Genomic DNA, 18,595 nt, shown 5'->3' with positions numbered 1-18,595 from the left:
GAAGAGTTTAATAAGTAATTAAGTCAATCTTTTTGGAACCATGAGTTTAAAACAGTATGTGTCAGAGCAGATAACTGACGCCTCCTGGAAGATTGTTTATATGATGATAATAGGATCAGGAAAGACAATAGAAAACTAGAAAACAGGAGCAGGAGTAGGCCATTTGACTGTTTGAGTCTGCTCTGCCATTTATTATGATTATTGCTGATCATCCAACTCAGTAGCCTGTTCCCAGGTTTCCCCCCTATGCATTGATCCCTTTACCCTAAGTGCTATATCCAACTCCTTCTTGAAAACATGCAATGTTTTGGTCAGGGCTGCTTTCTGTGTTAGCAAATTTCATAGGCTTACCAATCTGCAGGTGAAGAAATTTCTTATTGTCTCAGTCTTAAGTCACTTACTCCATACCCTTAGATTGTGACCACTGATGCTACGCTCCCCTTCCCTTGGATACATTCTTCCTGCATCTACTCTATCATGTCATGAAACTATTGAGCAAGGTTTCTAAAAATATATATATAGTTCAAGCTTTTGAATTCAACTTGAAGGAAACCTGACTGAAGTTAAATTTCTTTTTTACTCATTCATGGGATGTGGGACCAGCATTTATTGCCCACCCTTAATTGTCTGGAGGGCATTTAAGAATCAATCACATTGCTGTGTGACTGGAGTCACATGTAGGGTAGTCCAGCTAAGGACAGCAGTTTCCTTCCCGAGAAAACATAACTAGGCAGCATTTTTTAAGGTGATAGGAGAAAGATTTAAAAGCAACCTGAGGGGCAACCTTTTAAAACAGAGGGTGGTTCGTATCTGGAAATGAACTGCCAGAGTAAGTGGTAGAAGCAGATACAGTTACAACATTTACGGGACAGGACGAGAATAGGAAAGGTTTGGAGGGCCATGGGCCAAATGAGACTAGTTAGTTTGGATAACTTGTTTGGCATGGACGAGTTTCCATGCTGTATGACTCTATGAAATTACTGGACAATTGACAACAGTTTCAAGGTAATCATTGGACTAGATTCCCTACAGTGTGGAAACAGGCCGTCGGCCCATCAAGTCCACATTGACCCTCTGAAGAGTAACCCACCCAGGCCCATTTCCCTCTGACTAACACACCTAACCTATGGGCAATTTAGTATGACCAGTTCACCTGACCTGCACATCTTTGGACCGTGGGAGGAAACCGCAGCACCCAGGGGAAATCCACGCAGACACTGGGAGAATGTGCAAACTCCACACAGTCACCCGAGGCTGGAATTGAACCTGGGACCCTGGTGCTGTGAGACAGCAGTGCTAACCACTGAGCCACCGTGCTGCCCCAGATTTGAATTGAGTTCAAATTCCACCATTTGTCACCGTCTGAGTGAAAAAGTTCTCATTATTGCTACCACCAATATCAGTGTTGGTGATTTTTGGTTATCTTTTAAATACTTCTTTTGTACTTACATGAAAGTAGTATGATGCATGTATTTAATATTAGTTGAGAAAATAATTGTTCTGTAGTGATTGAAACAATGTGCATTTATACATCATTCTTAAATTGTATTGCTATATATATTGGTATATATTGATTAGAAATTTATGGCAGGTCATTATTTTCACGATGGGAAACCAGAAATGAAACTGAAAATCTATTTCTTGAATGATTTTGTTTTGTGATGAAGGGGAGAGAAAAGGGATACTTAATTTTATATAGATAATATAAACCTCTATTTTAATAGATTAGGCTCAGATCCTCCATTTGGAAAGAACAGGGTTTCTTTTAAACAAATAATCCAAATGTTATCATCTCATTGTGTGCTAATTATGTGCAGGCTCTCATCCGACTACCGGCTCATATCTCACAGTGTGACGAAGTTCTCCAATTCTTTGAAACAAGACCAGAGGACTTAAACCCACCTAAAGAGTGAGTATGTTGTACTAAATTACATCTGACTTGAGAAGCCAAGATTAGGTTCTGATTTTGGAAAACAATACAATGTTTGTCTTAGAGAACAGATTAAGATCTATTGACATGTAGTGTATTTATTTGCCAAAAAAAATGCTTTCACATGTTTTGCTCTGCTTTGATCATTTGCAATTGTAATTTTAAAATAAATGTAAGTTTCACTTAGATGAAGAAAATTAGCCAAAGGTTTTTGCCTCCTGATCACGTATAATAGATTCCTGCTGTAACTTGACATTTAAGAGCACCAGGTGAAAACCTAATGGTTCAGCTCTGACATCCAGGGTTAAATAACCTCTAAATAAACATGATCAAATTGTAAGCTCACGTGAAGATGTACTTTAGGTTACCCAGCACCTTAAAACCCAGCAGGAGTTTTACAATTTTTCAAGAAGGGAGTTGGCAAAAAAAAGTTTAAAGTTCTACAGTTATTCTTTACAGCACATCTACTTCCTAATTTATTACAAGTGTTTCTACCTTACCCTGTTGACTGTGGAGATTTAGGCTGGGTCTTGGCAATGTTGTGACAACTCTGGAGCCATTTAAAAATGGCAGCTAAGTTCAATGACTGACTGCCTGTTTGAAGTACCTTCACTTTTCGCTGGCATGGAATTAGCATGTGCAGTAGCAAACTCACTCCTGATCTACTGGCCTGACTGGCACCATTGTTGGGGTAGGTATCTCGTAGCTTTGCAATTTTTGTGGAGTGGATTTTGAGTATCTGTTAACCCGTGGATTCTGGAAATACTTGGAAGATAACATCAAGTGGCCTTGCCCATGCTCATTCCATATCTCATCTGTTCCAATTCAGTGCCAGTTATGACCTGCTACTCACTCATGGCGTTCTATAACCCCCTTAATGTCTTATGGATATTCCATGTATATCCATCCGCTTTACAATATGTACAGAACTAATAAGCCATATTGTAACAAGAGCATGTGTGGGACAGAGAAAAATAAATCACCCACTTATAAACAAAATCTCTAACAATCTACTGTTCCTACAATCCTACCAAAGTGTCAATCAATCAGACAGACAGTTAAAATATCAATAATAGAGACTCCAAACACATCATGTCTGTTAATCTAGAACCCAGGTGAATTGCTCCAATAGGACTCCGTTTGACAGCTGGAGAGAACTGTTGACTTTAAGTTGTTATATCAGGTGTTTTTTTACTGTGAAATCTTTTGACAATATTTATTTTGAAGAACCATGGGTTGGCATGATGATTCCCGGGTTGTAGGAATTCATGGCAGATTTGAGGTGGCATAGAAAATAGGTATGAGGGACAAGGGCTACAGAGTCAAAAATGTCACCATTCATCTGGCGCAACCCATCTTGGCTCTCCACAGGGCTCCTGGCCACTTTCACTCTGCTTCTGTGGCAGTATGATGTGCAGGTGCCAGTGTTGGACTGGGGTGGACAAAGTTAAAAGTCTCACAACACCAGGTTATAGTCCAACAGGTTTATTTGGATGTACTAGCATTCAGAGCACTGCTTCTTCACTTAATTTTGTGGCAGTAGGCATGGCTGTGTATCCCTGCCATAAAATAATTGTGTACCATTTAGCGGCTAGTTGATTTTGGTGTAAATTTCCTGCTTTAGGTGACCCTATTTAATAGCAAATGTGAGAAACAATGACAGCAATGTCATGCGCCAGACATTCTTAACTCTTAGCGAGTTTTAAGAAGATTTGTAGCTCAGGTTGAGGTTCTGGATGTAGGTCAAAAACACGTCCAACAACCCTAGCTACTCTCCCCTACATCAAAGACATCTCGGAAATGACTGCCAGACTACTCGGACACCTTGACATCATGGTAGCCCACAAACCCCCCAACACACTAAAACAGCAGCTAATGAATTTGAAAGACCCTATACAGGCAACAAGCAAAACTAATTTAATTTACAAAATACTTTGCAAGAACTGAAACAAACACCACATTGGACAAACAGACAGAAAACTAGCCACCAGGATACATAAACATCAACGAGCCATAAAAAGACATGACCCACTCTCACTTGTATCCTTACATACGGATGAGGAAGGACACCATTGTAACTGGGACAACACATTTATCTCGGAAAAACCAAGTAGAGACACGCACAAGAATTCCGAGAAGCATGGCATGCCAACCAGAACTCTATCAACAAACATATTGAATTGGATCCCATTTACCACCTGCTCAGACAAAGGACTGGAAATGATATCACCATAGGAAATGATGTCACCATGGGAAATGGCATCACCAATCCAAGAAAACCCAAAATATAAATAGAAAGTGGGCTATACCACCAGTGCTTCATCCGGAAGCTCATTGACAATGTATGGTGATGGAACATCTGAAAACGAACCTTCCAGCTCAGTGAGCAAAAGCTGATGGGGGGCAGAGGTTCGCAGGTAAAGACACAGTTGGAAAATGGGAAGCCTTCAGAAATGAGATAACGAGAGTCCAGAGACAGTGTATTCTTGTTAGGGTGAAAGGAAAGGCTGGTAGATATAGGGAATGCTGGATGACTAAAGAAATTGAGGGTTTGTTAAGAAAAAGAAGGAAGCATATGTCCGGTATAGACAGGATAGATCGAGTGAATTCTTAAAAGAGTATAAAGGCAGTAGGAGTATACTTAAGACAGAAATCAGGAGGGCAAAAAGGGGTCATGAGATAGCTTTGGCAAATAGAGTTAAGGAGAATCCAAAGGGTTTTTACAAATACATTAAGGACAAAAAGGTAACTAGGAAGAGAATAGTGCCCCTCAAAGATTAGCAAGGCGGCCTTTGTGTGGAGCTGCTGGAGATGGGGGACATACTAAGCAGGTATTTTCCATCAGTATTTACCGTGGGAAAGGACACAGAAGATATAGAATGTAGGGAAATAGATGGTGACATCTTGAAAAATGTCCAAATTACAGAGGAGGAAGTGCTGGATGACTTGAAATGCATAAAAGTGGATAAATCCCCAGGACTTGATCAGGTATACCCGAGAACTCTGTGGGAAGCTAGTGAAGTGATTGTTAGGCCACTTACTGAGATATTTGTATCATTGATAGTCACAGGTGAGGTGCCAGAAGATTGGAGGTTGGCTAACGTGGTGCCCCTGTTTAAGAAAGGTGGTAAGGACAAGCCAGGGAACTATAGATCAGTGAGCCTAATGTTGTTGGTGGACAAGTTGTTGGAAGGAATCCTGAGGGACAGGATGTACATGAAAGGCAAGGACTGATTAAGGATAGTCAACATGGCTTTGTGCATGGGAGATCATGTCTCACAAACGTGACTGAGATTTTTTAAGAAGTAACAAAGAGGATTGATGAGGGCAGAGCAGTAGATGTGATCTATATGAACTTCAGTAAGGAATGCGACAAGGTTCCCCATGGGAGACTGGTTAGCAAGGTTGGATCTCACAGAATACAGGGAGAACTGGTCATTTGGACACAGAACTGACTCAAAGGTAGAAGACAGAGGGTAGTGGTGGAGGGTTGTTTTTCAGATTGGAGGCCTGTGACCAGTGGCGTGCCACAAGGATCAGTGCTGGGTCCGCTACTTTTCATCATTTATATAAATGACTTGGATGTGAGCATGAGAGGTATAGTCAGTAAGTTTGCAAATGACACCAAAATTGGAGGTGTAGTGGACAGCGAAGAAGGTTACCTCAGATTACAACAGGATCTTGATCAGACGAGCCAATGGGCTGAGAAGTGGCAGATGGAGTTTACTTTAGATAAATGCGAGGTGCTGCATTTTGGGAAAGCAAATCTTAGCAGGACTTATACGCTTAATGGTAAGGTCCTAGGGAATGTTGCTGAATAAAGAGACCTTGGAATCGCAGGTAGATGGATAGTGAAGAAGGCGTTTGGTAAGCTTTCCTTTGTTTATCAGAGTATAAAGTACAGGAATTGGGAGGTCATGGTTGCGGCTGTACAGGACATTAGTTAGGCCACTTTGGAACATTGCATGTAATCCTGGTCTCCTTCCTATCAGAAAGATGTTGTGAAACTTGAAAGGGTTTAGAAAAGATTTACAAGGATGTTGCCAGGGTTGGAGGATTTGAGCTATTGGGAGAGGTTGAATAGGCTGGGGCTGTTTTCCCTGGAGTGTCAGAGGCTGAGGGGTGACCTTATAGGGGTTTAAAAATCATGAGGGGCATGGATAGGATAAATAGACAAAATTTCTTCACTGGAGTGGGGGAAGAGAGGGCATAGATTTAGGGTGAGAGGGGAAAAATATAAAAGAGACCTAAGGGGCAACTTTTTCACGCAGAGGGTGGTGTGTGAAATGGTGGAGGTGAGTACAATTGCAACATTTAAAAGGCATCTGGATGGTATTTGAATAAGAAAGGTTTGGAGAAATATGGGTCAGGTGTGGCAGGTGGGACTAGGTTGGTTGGGATATCTGGTCGGCATGGACAAGTGGACTGAAGGGTCTGTTTTCTTACTATACATCTCTATGTCCCGTTCTTACCTCTGATTTTGTATCATTTGTGAGGGCACTGGGAAAGTACCAGCCTCCAAATTCATCCATACTTCCAAACTGCATTTCACTGGGGACAGCTAACATTTAGGAATTGCCTGCCTCACGCCAGCTGAAGGCAGACAAGCACCACCGTGGCGACCAGTCAGGGAGGAAAGAAATGTTTTGAAAGGTAAGACACATATTTATCATAATTAAATGGGTTTGCACCTTCAAATCAAGGTCATTGGAGATGAGGAGCAGCGGTCTTCCTAAGGAGGGAAGAGCACAGGGCATCAGAATGCCAGAGGAGAGAGAGAAATGGGAAACAGATACAAAGCCTTGAGCACTGGATCAACAGGCAAGAACTGAAGAGACCTGGAAAAAATCTTAGAACCAGTGTCGAAGGAGACAGCTGCTCTCATAGCTACTACTGACAGCCATCTGTGTCCTGTTCCGTGGGAACTTCTGTAACATGTCGCAGATGGCTGTGCACTGGCACTTTAGCAAGGTGGCAAGTGCCTTCTTCTCCAAGGCTGGACAGCACATCAGACTCACAACTGATGGGGCATCACAAACTCTGAGAGTCCTGGATCTGTACTTCAAACAGTCAAGTTCAGTCTTACAACATTCACCTTCAAAGGTCTCTGCCATTATGGTGGTCTGCTGTGTGCTCCATAATTGAGCCATCCAGACAGGTCTGGGCATAGAGCATGGTAAGACCCTCAAATAAGGTAGTTGATTAAGGGAGAAGCCTGAGGTATGAGAAATGAGAAAGAGAGGCAGAGGAAGATGATGCTAAACATCGAGTTTGCCCCTGCTACATAGCATGGTCGATTCCTCCTGTCAACCAAAGGAAGAAGACCTTACTTCTCTCCCTTCTCAGTGGTTCCAGGCCTCCCTATGAATCTCACTTACAGGGTATGCTATTCTTTTGACCCTTGGAACATTTTATCACAAAATCTTCAACAAAACATAGGTCCAAATTGTAAAGTTTCCAAAATATAATGGTCAAAGCCGATTTACTGCAAATATTTGTTGGTGAACATTATCTGTTTAATTCATTTAAATCACAAGTTAATAATTACAAGGTGCTTTGACAATACCTGAAAGATGTTTTGGGTGATGATTAACATCAGTATTTATGAACACCACAATTTAAGGCCCAAACTGTGAGGCTGAAATGATGGCATGTTTAATGATCTGAAGCTTTGTTGTATGAAAAGTATCAAAATGCCTACTATCGAGGTGTTGGTGCCTTGTGAATTGTGAAGCATCGCAAATTGCTGGATAAGTTCCTTTTCTCAGATTGTCCCTCAGGATTGTAATTGTCTTACTTCCACTCCAGTTCTGAGATTCATTTCAAAATCTGCAAACTCTGCCATATGTAGGGCAGGTGGTGTTTGGAGAGTTGTGCACTCTCTCTGACACTTGGACAATTTCTTGGCTAGTTCCTGACCAAATCTCTTGATGTTTTGGTATCTTTTAAATGAATGTCGGTTGGTCAGGGGTCAGAGACTTGCTTATATCACAGTGATGTTTGATCTGGTCAAGGATGTTTTGAGGACATCCTTAAAGCTTTTCCAGTGTCTTCCTGGAAATATCCTGTCTTGACCAAGCTCTAAGTAGTATAATCATTTTTTTAATGTCAGACATTCAAGTGAAATGTCCCATTCTGTCAAGTGGATTTTCAGTGATTAAAGCATTGGGAAAAGAAGACATTGCTGGGCTTCTTTTCTTGCCACTGGATTTTGTAGAATGTTGTTTAGGAACCACTGCTTATTTCTGTTTATTTGAATTTTTTACATTGGTTTGTCCAAATCTCTGCAGTGTATAGGAAAGGAGGACCACTGCTGCACAGTGAACTATTATCGTTGTCTCAGATTTGAAATCCTCTTCCTCAAGTATTCATCTTCATTTAACTGAATGCTGAGCTGGCATATTCAAGAGGAGCCCTTCTACGATATGGGAAGTGGTCACATTTTTACTGCTCCATAGTTAGATTTAGATTCAGATTTAGATTTTATTGCCATGTTTTACTCAATACTCTGTACAAGAGTACAGTTAAAAGTGTACAATGTAGCCACACATGGGAGTATCTTAGGTTCGTATGAGTACCTAGAAACAAAATCTGAATTACAAAAATAGAAAAATAAAGAAATAAAGTTAAAATGTCAAACATTACAGTCCTTTCTTGAGGCATGGGCGTACAGATGGTCCAAGCTGGGCTTCCCCAAGGGAAAAAGTGAGGACTGCAGATTCTGGAGATCAGAGCTGAAAATGTGTTGCTGGAAAAGCGCAGCAGGTCAGGCAGCATCCAAGGAACAGGAGAATCGACGTTTCGGGCATAAGCCCTTCTTCAGGAAGGGCTTATGCCCGAAACGTCGATTCTCCTGTTCCTTGGATGCTGCCTGACCTGCTGCGCTTTTCCAGCAACACATTTTCAGCTTCCCCAAGGGAACACAAGCATGCCTTTAACATACACTTATATCCAAGTAAGTTTCACGAAGATACTGCACTTGACATTCAATGCCAATTAAACTCCCTGTAGAAAGTTAGGATTACAGCTTATTAATGCGAAAATCTTTTTGAGAACTTGGTTTCTGCTGAGTATCTTCTGGTTCCAAAAGAGAATTTACACTACTGTTTCAATTCTAATGTTCATCTTAGTGATTGTAAAATATAGATTTAAGAGAAGCACTGATTTTTCTCTTTGTCCCTCCCATTAATCCAAAATTTTGTTCTCTTCTTGTACCACTTTGACTGTACACCAAATCCTTGTCTTCCACAGTGTGTTCGGGTCATGGATTTCTGCAGGTAAAACAAAATTTTGAAAGTGCAATAATAAAAGTCGCCTATCGATGGCAAAGGATCATATAATCTGTTGTGCCCTGTAAGTTAAGGGAAAAAACAATTCAAGTCTGGAGCTGACCTTGCAAGATCATAGGGAGAGAATCTAAATAGACGTCTCTCTTCTCCCATTCACTTTTCTTCTCAATCCTTAAATCTCTATTGTTACCAAGGCTATTTGCCCCACCATTCTCCAACATCCCACACGGCCTATAGCACAAGCCACATTACTTTCAGCTTGTTCTTCCAATAACTTTGTGGGCAGCACGGTGGCACAGTGGTTAGCACTGCTGCCTCACAGCGCCAGAGACTCGGGTTCAATTCCCGCCTCAGGCGGGAGTTTGCATATTCTCCCTGTGTCTGCGTGGGTTTCCTCCCGGTGCTCCGGTTTCCTCCCACAATCCAAAAAAAATGTGCAGGTCAGGTGAATTGACCATGCTAAATTGCCCGTAGTGTTACGTGAAGGGGTAAATGTAGGAGAATGGGTCAGGGTGGGTTACGCTTTGGCGGGTCGGTGTGGACTTGTTGGGCCGAAGGGCCTGTTTCCACACTGTAAGTAATCCAATCTAATCTAAACTTTTAGTTCAAAATATTTATGAATTGAGGGTAAAAAAATAAATTCTACCAGACAGAGCATGCTGTGAGATACCCAACCATAGCAACTCTGAGCCAATATGTTGTTCAGTAGATAATTTTATACTTTGGAAATAAAGATAACTAAAGATACCTGCTTGTTTATTGAACTCATTAATCAATGTGATAGGTGACATTTAACCTCATTTGAAATACTGTTCTGGAATATTCATTTAAAACATCAGCATCGTTCACTTTTTGCATGAGGTCACAGGAAGGTTACCTTCACCCACACATAGTTTCTTAACTACATTTAAATCATGTCTATCCTGTTTGAATCAGCTTGGGATTATCTAAAGATGCTCTGCATCCAGATGTGAAATCATTTATACGGCCTTTCTGAAAGCATTCATTTGAAGGATGGAATGGCAACAACATTCCTACATACAGACTGTTAAAATCCTACACTGGGGCTGGTCTGGAATAATCTTTTTCTCGTTCTTGTGTTTTTATATGTATAACGTTCAATTATAGAAAGTGATTTATTTGAAGTCATGCGTTGCATCAGAGGGGGAAATAGGGAAATGGAACTATTCCTGCTGTTGTGATTTCATCTCTAACTCGACTGCAGGCAGGCAGGACCCTCTGAGGGGTCCAGTCCCCAAGAGGTCTGGATGTTGGCAGGAGGCCCGAGGTTGGAGTGGAGACAGGCTGAGGCCAAAGTGGATTGTTGGAAAGGTCTGTCAGAAAATCTTGACTTGGTGTTCCTGATGTCATCAGTGACTCATTGGCGTATAGCTACATACTCTGGTGACCTTTTCAATATCACCACTTCACCCCTCATACTAACACATCACCCTCACCTACACCATTCTCACCTCTCACTCTCCTTTCATCACTCCCCTTCATTTCCCTACTTCCTCATTCCACTTTTTCTACACCCTTGCTCTCATCCCTCTCATTTCCTCACCCTTGTTTTCAACCTCTAACCTAATTTCCCTAACCCTTGCCCCCATCACCTCACTGTCCTCATTCATGATCTATTTTATGGACAGAATTCCCAAATCCTTAGATGCAGTTGAATAACCCATAAAAGTTCCTATTTAGATTTAAAAAAAACATGAAAAACCAACAATGTGAACTCAGTCAAATACTTGTAAAATGATTAGGTAATTAAGAGCCCATAAATCTCCTTATGTAGACAAACAGACATAATTCTGGACTTGGGACCCAGATTTTGTCCTGACTTTGGATTTCTGAAGCCAGTTGGCTCCATATTTACCCAATTTGACCTAATTATAATTTGAAAACTATCTATTTGCCTCAAAGTCTTCATTTTACTAAAGCCCTATTCAATTTTGTCCAATGGTTATAGTCAAATGGTACTGCTACCATCCTTGTAAATCATTTTTACATTTTCTCCAATGCCTCTATGCCTGTTTTTATTCTAGATATTTTAGTCAATCTGTTCAGACATATTAGGTTGCACCTCTAGACAATATGTGACTTGAACCTAGATCTTCTGGCCCTGAATCTCAGTTTTTGTTAAATGGTGGCCAGAACTGTTCACAATATTTCAAGTGTTCCATACTCATTCACTACTTTTGAAATCATTACCACTAAAATGACATTGCATTTAGTCAGTAATTTTAAATGCTTACAGGCAAATTGATAGTTTTAGCGATTTGACCTACTAAGCTACATTAAGGTTGCAGCTATCGAGCAAGTTTGAACATATTGAAGCATTTTTAGTACAATAAACACTTGGAGGTGAACAGAGAGGTTTTAATATTTGTGATTGGGTTGGGATGAATATAGAGATAATGGGCAAGGTTTTATCACAATAATATAGTAAAACAAAGAATTGCAGATGCTTGAAATCTGAAACAAAAATAGAAGTTGTTTGAAAATTTTAGCAAGTCTGGCAGCATTTGCGTAGAGGAAACACAGATGCTGTAAAGATGCTGCCATCTAAGCTGAATTTCTCCAGCAAGATTTTACTACAGCTTCAGCACTCAAATTCATGCCAAGTACACAACTGACAGCATGGAGATTGGCTTAGCTGTTTTACAGAGTTCTAATGCCCTCACAGATCCAATGTTTCTCTCACTCCTTGTGGACAGAAGTTTTAACATTAGATTTCTATTTTAGAATGAGCAGTAGTGTAATATTTGACTGAACACTTTTCTCGCTAAGTGCGAGTTGCATTGATTCTTTTGGAGATTTTCACCAAAGCTGAATAAGATTTTTGCACAATATCTTCTTAGACACGCCTCGTTAACTCCCCTTATGATTCCGGATGTAAATTTGCTTGCTGAGCTGGAAAGTTAGGACATAAACACATAATTAAAAAGTGGGCCATACCACCGGTGCTCCACCAGAGGCTCACTGATGACATTACCTAGTATGTGACGAAACGTCTGAAAACAAACCTTCTAGCTCAGCCCGCAAACTTACATCCAGAACCCCAACCTGAGCTACAAATCTTCTCACAACTCGCTTTCACCTTATGGTGTCCATGTCTAGTTCCATCTCCAACTGAGGTTTCTCCAGAACAAATCGCTATACAGCAGATATCCACTGAAAGACCAATATTCCTTGCGGCTGCACCGTCTTTGAAAGGCCACTGTGCACCCAGGCAAGCATTAACATTTCACATTGCCCCTCTCCAGAAGTATAATGGCACATTAGCCACAAAGCCATGCTGCCCATGACACAAAGGCTGATTCTCCCTCACATATACAAAATGGCTCATTCTGCCCATTGTTTAACCTCTGCAGCACACACTTTATCTGTCCATAGCTGCATTTCATCTAAATACCCTCTCTTTGGTCACTGCTATTCTTTCCTCAGTACCTATTAGTGCACTGCATCTTGTCATTGTTTATTTGCAGAACATATGGGTAAGCAGTCAAAAAAGTGTTTTTCATTACAGGTGACAAAAGAGAATACAAAGGAAACAAATGGAGACTGCAGGTCACCCAACAGTGCAAACCAAATGCTGGTTTATGATATTAACAGTTGATCATCTCTGCACCCACTTGGAAACTACTGGGGGCAATTGTCAATCAGGTCCTGCATGCCTTGTAGCACCCAGTGGAACTGAGTTCTGTCATCTACAAGGAGAGCTTCCCACTGCTCAATGTCCTTATCCTTCTCCACCCATTTTCCCAGCTTCTCAGGATCTATTAAATCATGTCTATTTCAATAGTGCAAAGCATAGCACCCAGGATGGTGGAGCACCTTCTAATGGGCTTATACTGGACATCCCTCCCAGACTGCTCCAAGCTGTGGAGATGTTTGGTCAGGTGGGGAGCTGCAAATTAATGAAGTGAATTGGGCTGTTAATGAGATATTTAACCAGCTATAATCTCCTTAATTGACAAATTACCACTGCCAAGTGAGAAACTTGTCTTACCGCTAGGCAAAAGCATAAAAGATGGAGCAAAATGCTTCTGATGTCAGTATGGGCCTTGGCAGACTTCCCATTCTATTCTGCCAGGAATCTTGCCATAGCCCATGCTGCCCAGATCCCTATTAAAATTCTATCCATAGTATTTGTATTAATTTAAATCACATTCTCGTATTGCATGTTCCAAAGCTGGTTTTGTTAACAAGTTGCAAATTGTGAAGAAGAACACATGTTCCCATTTATTTTGTTATAAAAGATTTTTTTCTCCCCGTACATCAAGACATACCCCTGCCTGCATTATTGGAAACATTTGACAGCAGAAATGAAGAACAGAACAATGCACTTAAATATTTAAATATTAATATGCTAATAACGTAAAATGGTTGTTACCTTTTTTAAATTATGTGCACGAACGGCAGAAATGATGCATCAAGTGAAGTAGATTGACAAAATATTTTTAAAAATGGGCAAAAGCAACAGCTACGACTTCAGTCCTTTTTTGAGTTCAAGCTGTTTTTCTTTACAAGTTATTTCCTTCACATTTCACTATTTATTCGCTTTCTCAGTTATTTATTACTGTTGTGGATTTGGGTTCTGACTGACATTTTTATCAGTTACATCAGAGATAATGAACAAAATACAAATGTATAATTGAATGCTATCTGGAAATAATTGAGAAAGTTGAGTAGCAGTAAATGTTGTCTTCTTTCACAACAAAGGCATATTTTATTTACATTCAGAAATTCTCCAATCCCATCCCCTACTGACATTAGCTGCATCTTTAATCTGCAACTAAAAAAGTGTATATTTTTATTCACACTTTGTTCTCTCTTTCAATCTATGCGCTGAAAATTCCTTTAAATAAATTTGTACTGATATTATTATATTCATTCTCAACTCTTTTAAAAAGTATAATACAAGAAAATAAACAAATGCTTTGACACAGCATTAGAGATTCTGTTAAAAGAAGTCCAGAGGAGGAGGAATGTCTTATACCTATGTTTCTGTCCCTCTCACTTGTAGCAACTGATGCTGCTCTGTCTGGACTAATGTCTATCTCACATTTTCTATTCAAACCTAGTGGGAACTCTATCACAATGCTAATGATTGAGTACTCCCTTTTTCTTTTTGATTTCTGTCAGGGGCTAACAAGTTAACGTAGTACTGCAGTTTCTCATTTTCAGTTGAAGTATTCCATGAGGTTGTAGAATAAAGGTTTGAATTGCTGATGTCTTGACAATGTACCACAATATGTTTGAGGTTTCCTTCACAGTTCCAGCTCTGTGACTAATGCTTTAAGTCTTGTTTGCAATCTTCACTAAGAGCTTGTGTAGTCCCAAATATCTGTTTGCTGTTGGGGAAAAGGCAATAAGGTGAGCGTTAACCACCAAAATGACATGCAGCATCCTTATGAGCACAAGCTGACATTGTATTTGCCAATCAAACCCTACATTAGGGGTGATGCTTCCTAGAATACATTTCTACTCCTTTGTCAGTTACTAAATGTAGCCTAAACTGATGTTTCAGTTCAAAACTCCATCTTTGTCAACTTGTGTATGTTTTTTAGCACCTGAATACACTGCTGAAATTCTCCTTTAAAGCTGTGCATTTAATTTATCTCAATTACTTTGAGATTGCTGCACCTTTGGCAATGATCTTTGCATCCTCTCTGTCCACAGGAGTAGTGTCAGATGATTGAAGGCTGGCAGATGTGATCCCCTTGTCTTCAGTAGGGATAACCTTGGGAATTACAGATCAGTCTTACATCTGTGGTGGGTGAAGTATTGGAGAGGAATCTGAGAGACAGAATTTGTGATTAGTTGGAAAACCATGATTTGATTAAAGACAGTCAGCGTGGTTTTTTGGGGGGCAGCTCATGCCTTACAAACCTTATTGAATTATTTGAGGATGTGACAGAATATATTGATGAAGGTAGAGCAGTGGATGTGGTGACATGGATTTTAGCAAGCTATTTGTTAAGGCTCCCCATGTTAGGCTCATTCAGAAAGTAAGGAGGCATGGGATACAGGGACATTTGGCTATCTGGATACAGAATTGGCTGGCCGTAGAAGACAAAGGGTCATGGTAAATGGAAATTATTCAGCCTGGAGCTTGGTGACCAGTGGTGTTCCTCAGGGAAATGTCCTGGGACCTCTGCTCTTTGTGATATTTATAAATGACTTGGATGAGGAAGTGGAAGGGTGGGTGAGTGAGTTTGCACTGATACGAAAGTTGGTGGAGTGGTGGATAGTGTAGAGGGCTGTTGTAGGTTGCAACAGGACTTTGACAGAATGCAGAACCGAGCTGATAAGTGGTAGATGGACTTCAACCTGGAAAAGTGTGAAGTGATTCACTTTAGAAGGTCGAATTTGAATGCAGAATTAAAGCCAGGATTCATGGCAGTATGGAGGAACAGAGGGCTCTTGGGATCTATATCAAAGATCCCCCAAAGTTGCCACCCAAGTTGATAGGATCGTTAAGAAGGTATATGGTGTGTTCGCTTTTATTTGCCGGGGGATTGAGTTTAAAAGCTGAGAGGTTATGCTGCAGCTCTATAGAGTCCTGGTTAGACCACACTTGGAATATTGTGTTTAGTTCTGGTCATCTCTTTTTAGGAAAAATGTGGAAGCTTTAGAAAGGGTGCAGAGGAGATTTACCAGGGCGCTGCCTGGAAAAGAGGGCATGTCTTACAATGAAAGGTGAGGGAGCAAGGGCTTTTCTCATTGGAGTGAAGAAGGATGAGAGGTGTCTTGGTAGAGGTGTACAAGATGATGATGAGAGGCATAGATAGAGTGAATAGCCAGAGATATTTTCCCCAGGGCAGAAAAGGCTATCACAAGGGTGTATAATTTTAAGGTGATTGGAGGAAGGTTCTTTACATAGAGAGTAGTGGGTGTATGGAATACACTGCCAGTGGTGGTGGTGGTAAAGTCAGATACATTCGAGACATATAAGCAACTCTTGGATAGGCACGTGGAAGATAGTACGATGAAGGGTATGTAGGTTGTTTTAGATCTTATAGTAGGATAAAAGGTCATCACAACATTGAGAGCCAAAGGGCCTGTACTATTATGTAGTATTCTATGTTCAATTGCTTTTCATGTTTTCCAATTTATGTAGCTTTAGATTGTTAATAACTGTTATTAGGGTTTTATTGAGATCATGTTTTCTTATTCAAGAGGTGAAAGTAATAAAACCTCTCTCTGGAAAGCAGAACTACTAGAAAGCAGAATTACTAAAATGCTATATCTGGTCAACATTACTATATCAATGCCAACATTGGAACATAAGGAAGACAATGGAAGATAATTAAAGGCAATGGAGAAGTGAATTCTGAAACGTATTAATGGGATTAATTGGACAACACAACTGATGAGGTTTTGAGGAAAGCAGCACACAAGAAGAACTTTGCAGATGGTCACCAAAACACAGCTACAATTTGTAGGGCTGGCTTTTTGGAGATAGAAACTAGAACATCTGATAGTGTCTGATAAAATTGAGTAGCAGAACCTAAAGAAACAAAGGAGGAACTATGCAGACAGCTTAAAAAGCAGAACGGGAAGGGGATTGCAAAAGATAGAGAGGCACAATTGCTGACATTGTAAAATCTGGTACTCTAAGTAGAAGAAATAATCATGGATTTTAGTTGATCCCCATCAGAGTTTGCTGTCAGTGGTATGCAGAGTCAAGCAATACTTGTAGGTAAGTTGCTGCCTTAAAAATGAACGACATAATTGTATGTCTTGTGACAGTGCTAATCTTTTGCAAAACAGAAGAGAGTGAAGTCATCTTGACTCAACAGGAGGTCAGTCCAAATCGGCAAAAACTTCTCAAATTTTAACATTCAACTTCATGGTCGGGTGATGACATAGTGAAGTAGATCACTCATCCATTGTATAATCCATTTCATTCTTTATCTGTTTGAAATCAATGGGATGATAAGCTAGAAAGGAATCTGAAACACATTTACTCCATCAGGTCATTATTTATCTGGCGCAGAGAAAGGGATCTACCACTGCACTACAGTGCCCTGATATCACAGTTCTGTACCTTTCCAGCGTAGATTTATTAATTCTCACTGTATGTAGTATGCAATCAAAGCCTCACTTTATCAAATGCTGTGTGAAAGTCAAGGACAGTCACTCTTGACATGCCTCTGAAATTCAGTTGAATGTTTGGGCCATAACTGAAATGAGGCCAAAAGCTGATTTGGCTCTGCCAGAACTCAAACTGAGCAGTGTTGATTGATAGGATTCAACGATACCTTTGATCATTTTGAGTGATAGGGAGCTAGGGAAATGGGTGTATTGGTGGTGAGGTAGGGGAATGGGGAGCTTATGCAAAAGAGAACAGATCTTATGGTGAGTCTGGGTGCAATGTTGAAAGGAGGCTGATGATAGAGGCCCACCCCAGCCAAACCATCCACCCGAAACCCAAACAGGGTCACCGCTTGGGCTTTCCCTTTGCTGCTGAACTCCTCTCATCAAGTGGAATTGATGTTGGGTGGGAATTGGATCTCAAGTGGTCATTAATTGAGTCCCAGGTTAACAGGATTCTGGGTAATCCAAGATGGAGGACAAGAAGAATTTCTGACTGCAAGAGTTGCCCCTTTTTTGAGGTATTTTAGGTTCTGGAGGTGACTTCCTCGAATTCCAGGAGCAGCAACTAATGTTTTATATGCTGTTGTATTGTTTTGGAACTTTGGAAAAAAAGTCAAAACAACAGCAGTTTTAAAAGGGAGAAGAACAGATAAAGGAAGCACATGTGAGGACAGTGCAGGAGAGAGAGAGGGGGAGAGGGGGAGGGGAGAGGGGGAGGGGAGAGAGGGGGAGGGGGAGGGGGAGAGGGGGGAGAGGGGGAGAGGGGGGAGAGGGGGAGAGAGAGAGAGAACCTGCACAATTACTGCCCTTGCCGGTTTTGAATTCATGTGTCGCTGGACATCGGAGTGCCTCTGGGAAAATTAACAAACAGTGAATTTCACAACTAATCTTGGAGGAACTGGTTTGGGCGAAGTTCACAACACAGAATCAGATAAGTTCATTGTTGTTTTAAGTCTGTCCAAGAGAAAGGCTGTATTAGTGAGTACAGTGGGTTCTTTCTTGATTATATGTTTTTGGAGATAAGTCTCTTGATTAAACTTAAAATATAAGCCGTAGCTATTAATTTAACCTGGTGCAGTGTTTTGTAGAGGAATAAGACGGTGTTATTTTCTGGGTCTGTAGATTGTGAAGAAGCAAAAATGGCTTTTGCAGTGATATGTACTTCTTGTCAGATGTGGGAGTTTAAAGAGAGTTTAAGGGTTACTGCGGATTACATCTGCCATAAATGCTGTTGAATTTGAATCTGATCAGATCGAGTGGATATGTTGGA

The 18,595-nt window shown here is 40.7% G+C and overlaps 1 protein-coding gene across 2 annotated transcripts in view; it reads left to right on the top strand.

The window, feature by feature from the left end:
• The window catches only part of sh3pxd2b (SH3 and PX domains 2B), a 337,393-nt gene that overhangs the window by 200,504 nt on the left and 118,294 nt on the right, over positions 1 to 18,595 (top strand). For both annotated transcript variants that reach the window (XM_043703800.2, XM_043703799.2), the window contains exon 5: positions 1,818 to 1,909. In XM_043703800.2, the coding sequence (XP_043559735.1) occupies positions 1,818 to 1,909 (92 nt within the window). The remainder of the gene's footprint in view (positions 1 to 1,817; positions 1,910 to 18,595) is intronic.

This window comes from Chiloscyllium plagiosum, unplaced genomic scaffold, assembly GCF_037043375.1.
Source record: "Chiloscyllium plagiosum isolate Xiang-an unplaced genomic scaffold, Cpla_swu_hap1 HiC_scaffold_16, whole genome shotgun sequence".
In the NCBI taxonomy this organism is placed as follows: Eukaryota; Metazoa; Chordata; class Chondrichthyes; order Orectolobiformes; family Hemiscylliidae; genus Chiloscyllium; species Chiloscyllium plagiosum.
Note: the sequence above shows the minus strand (reverse complement) of the source record. Positions and strands in the feature narration are given on the sequence as shown.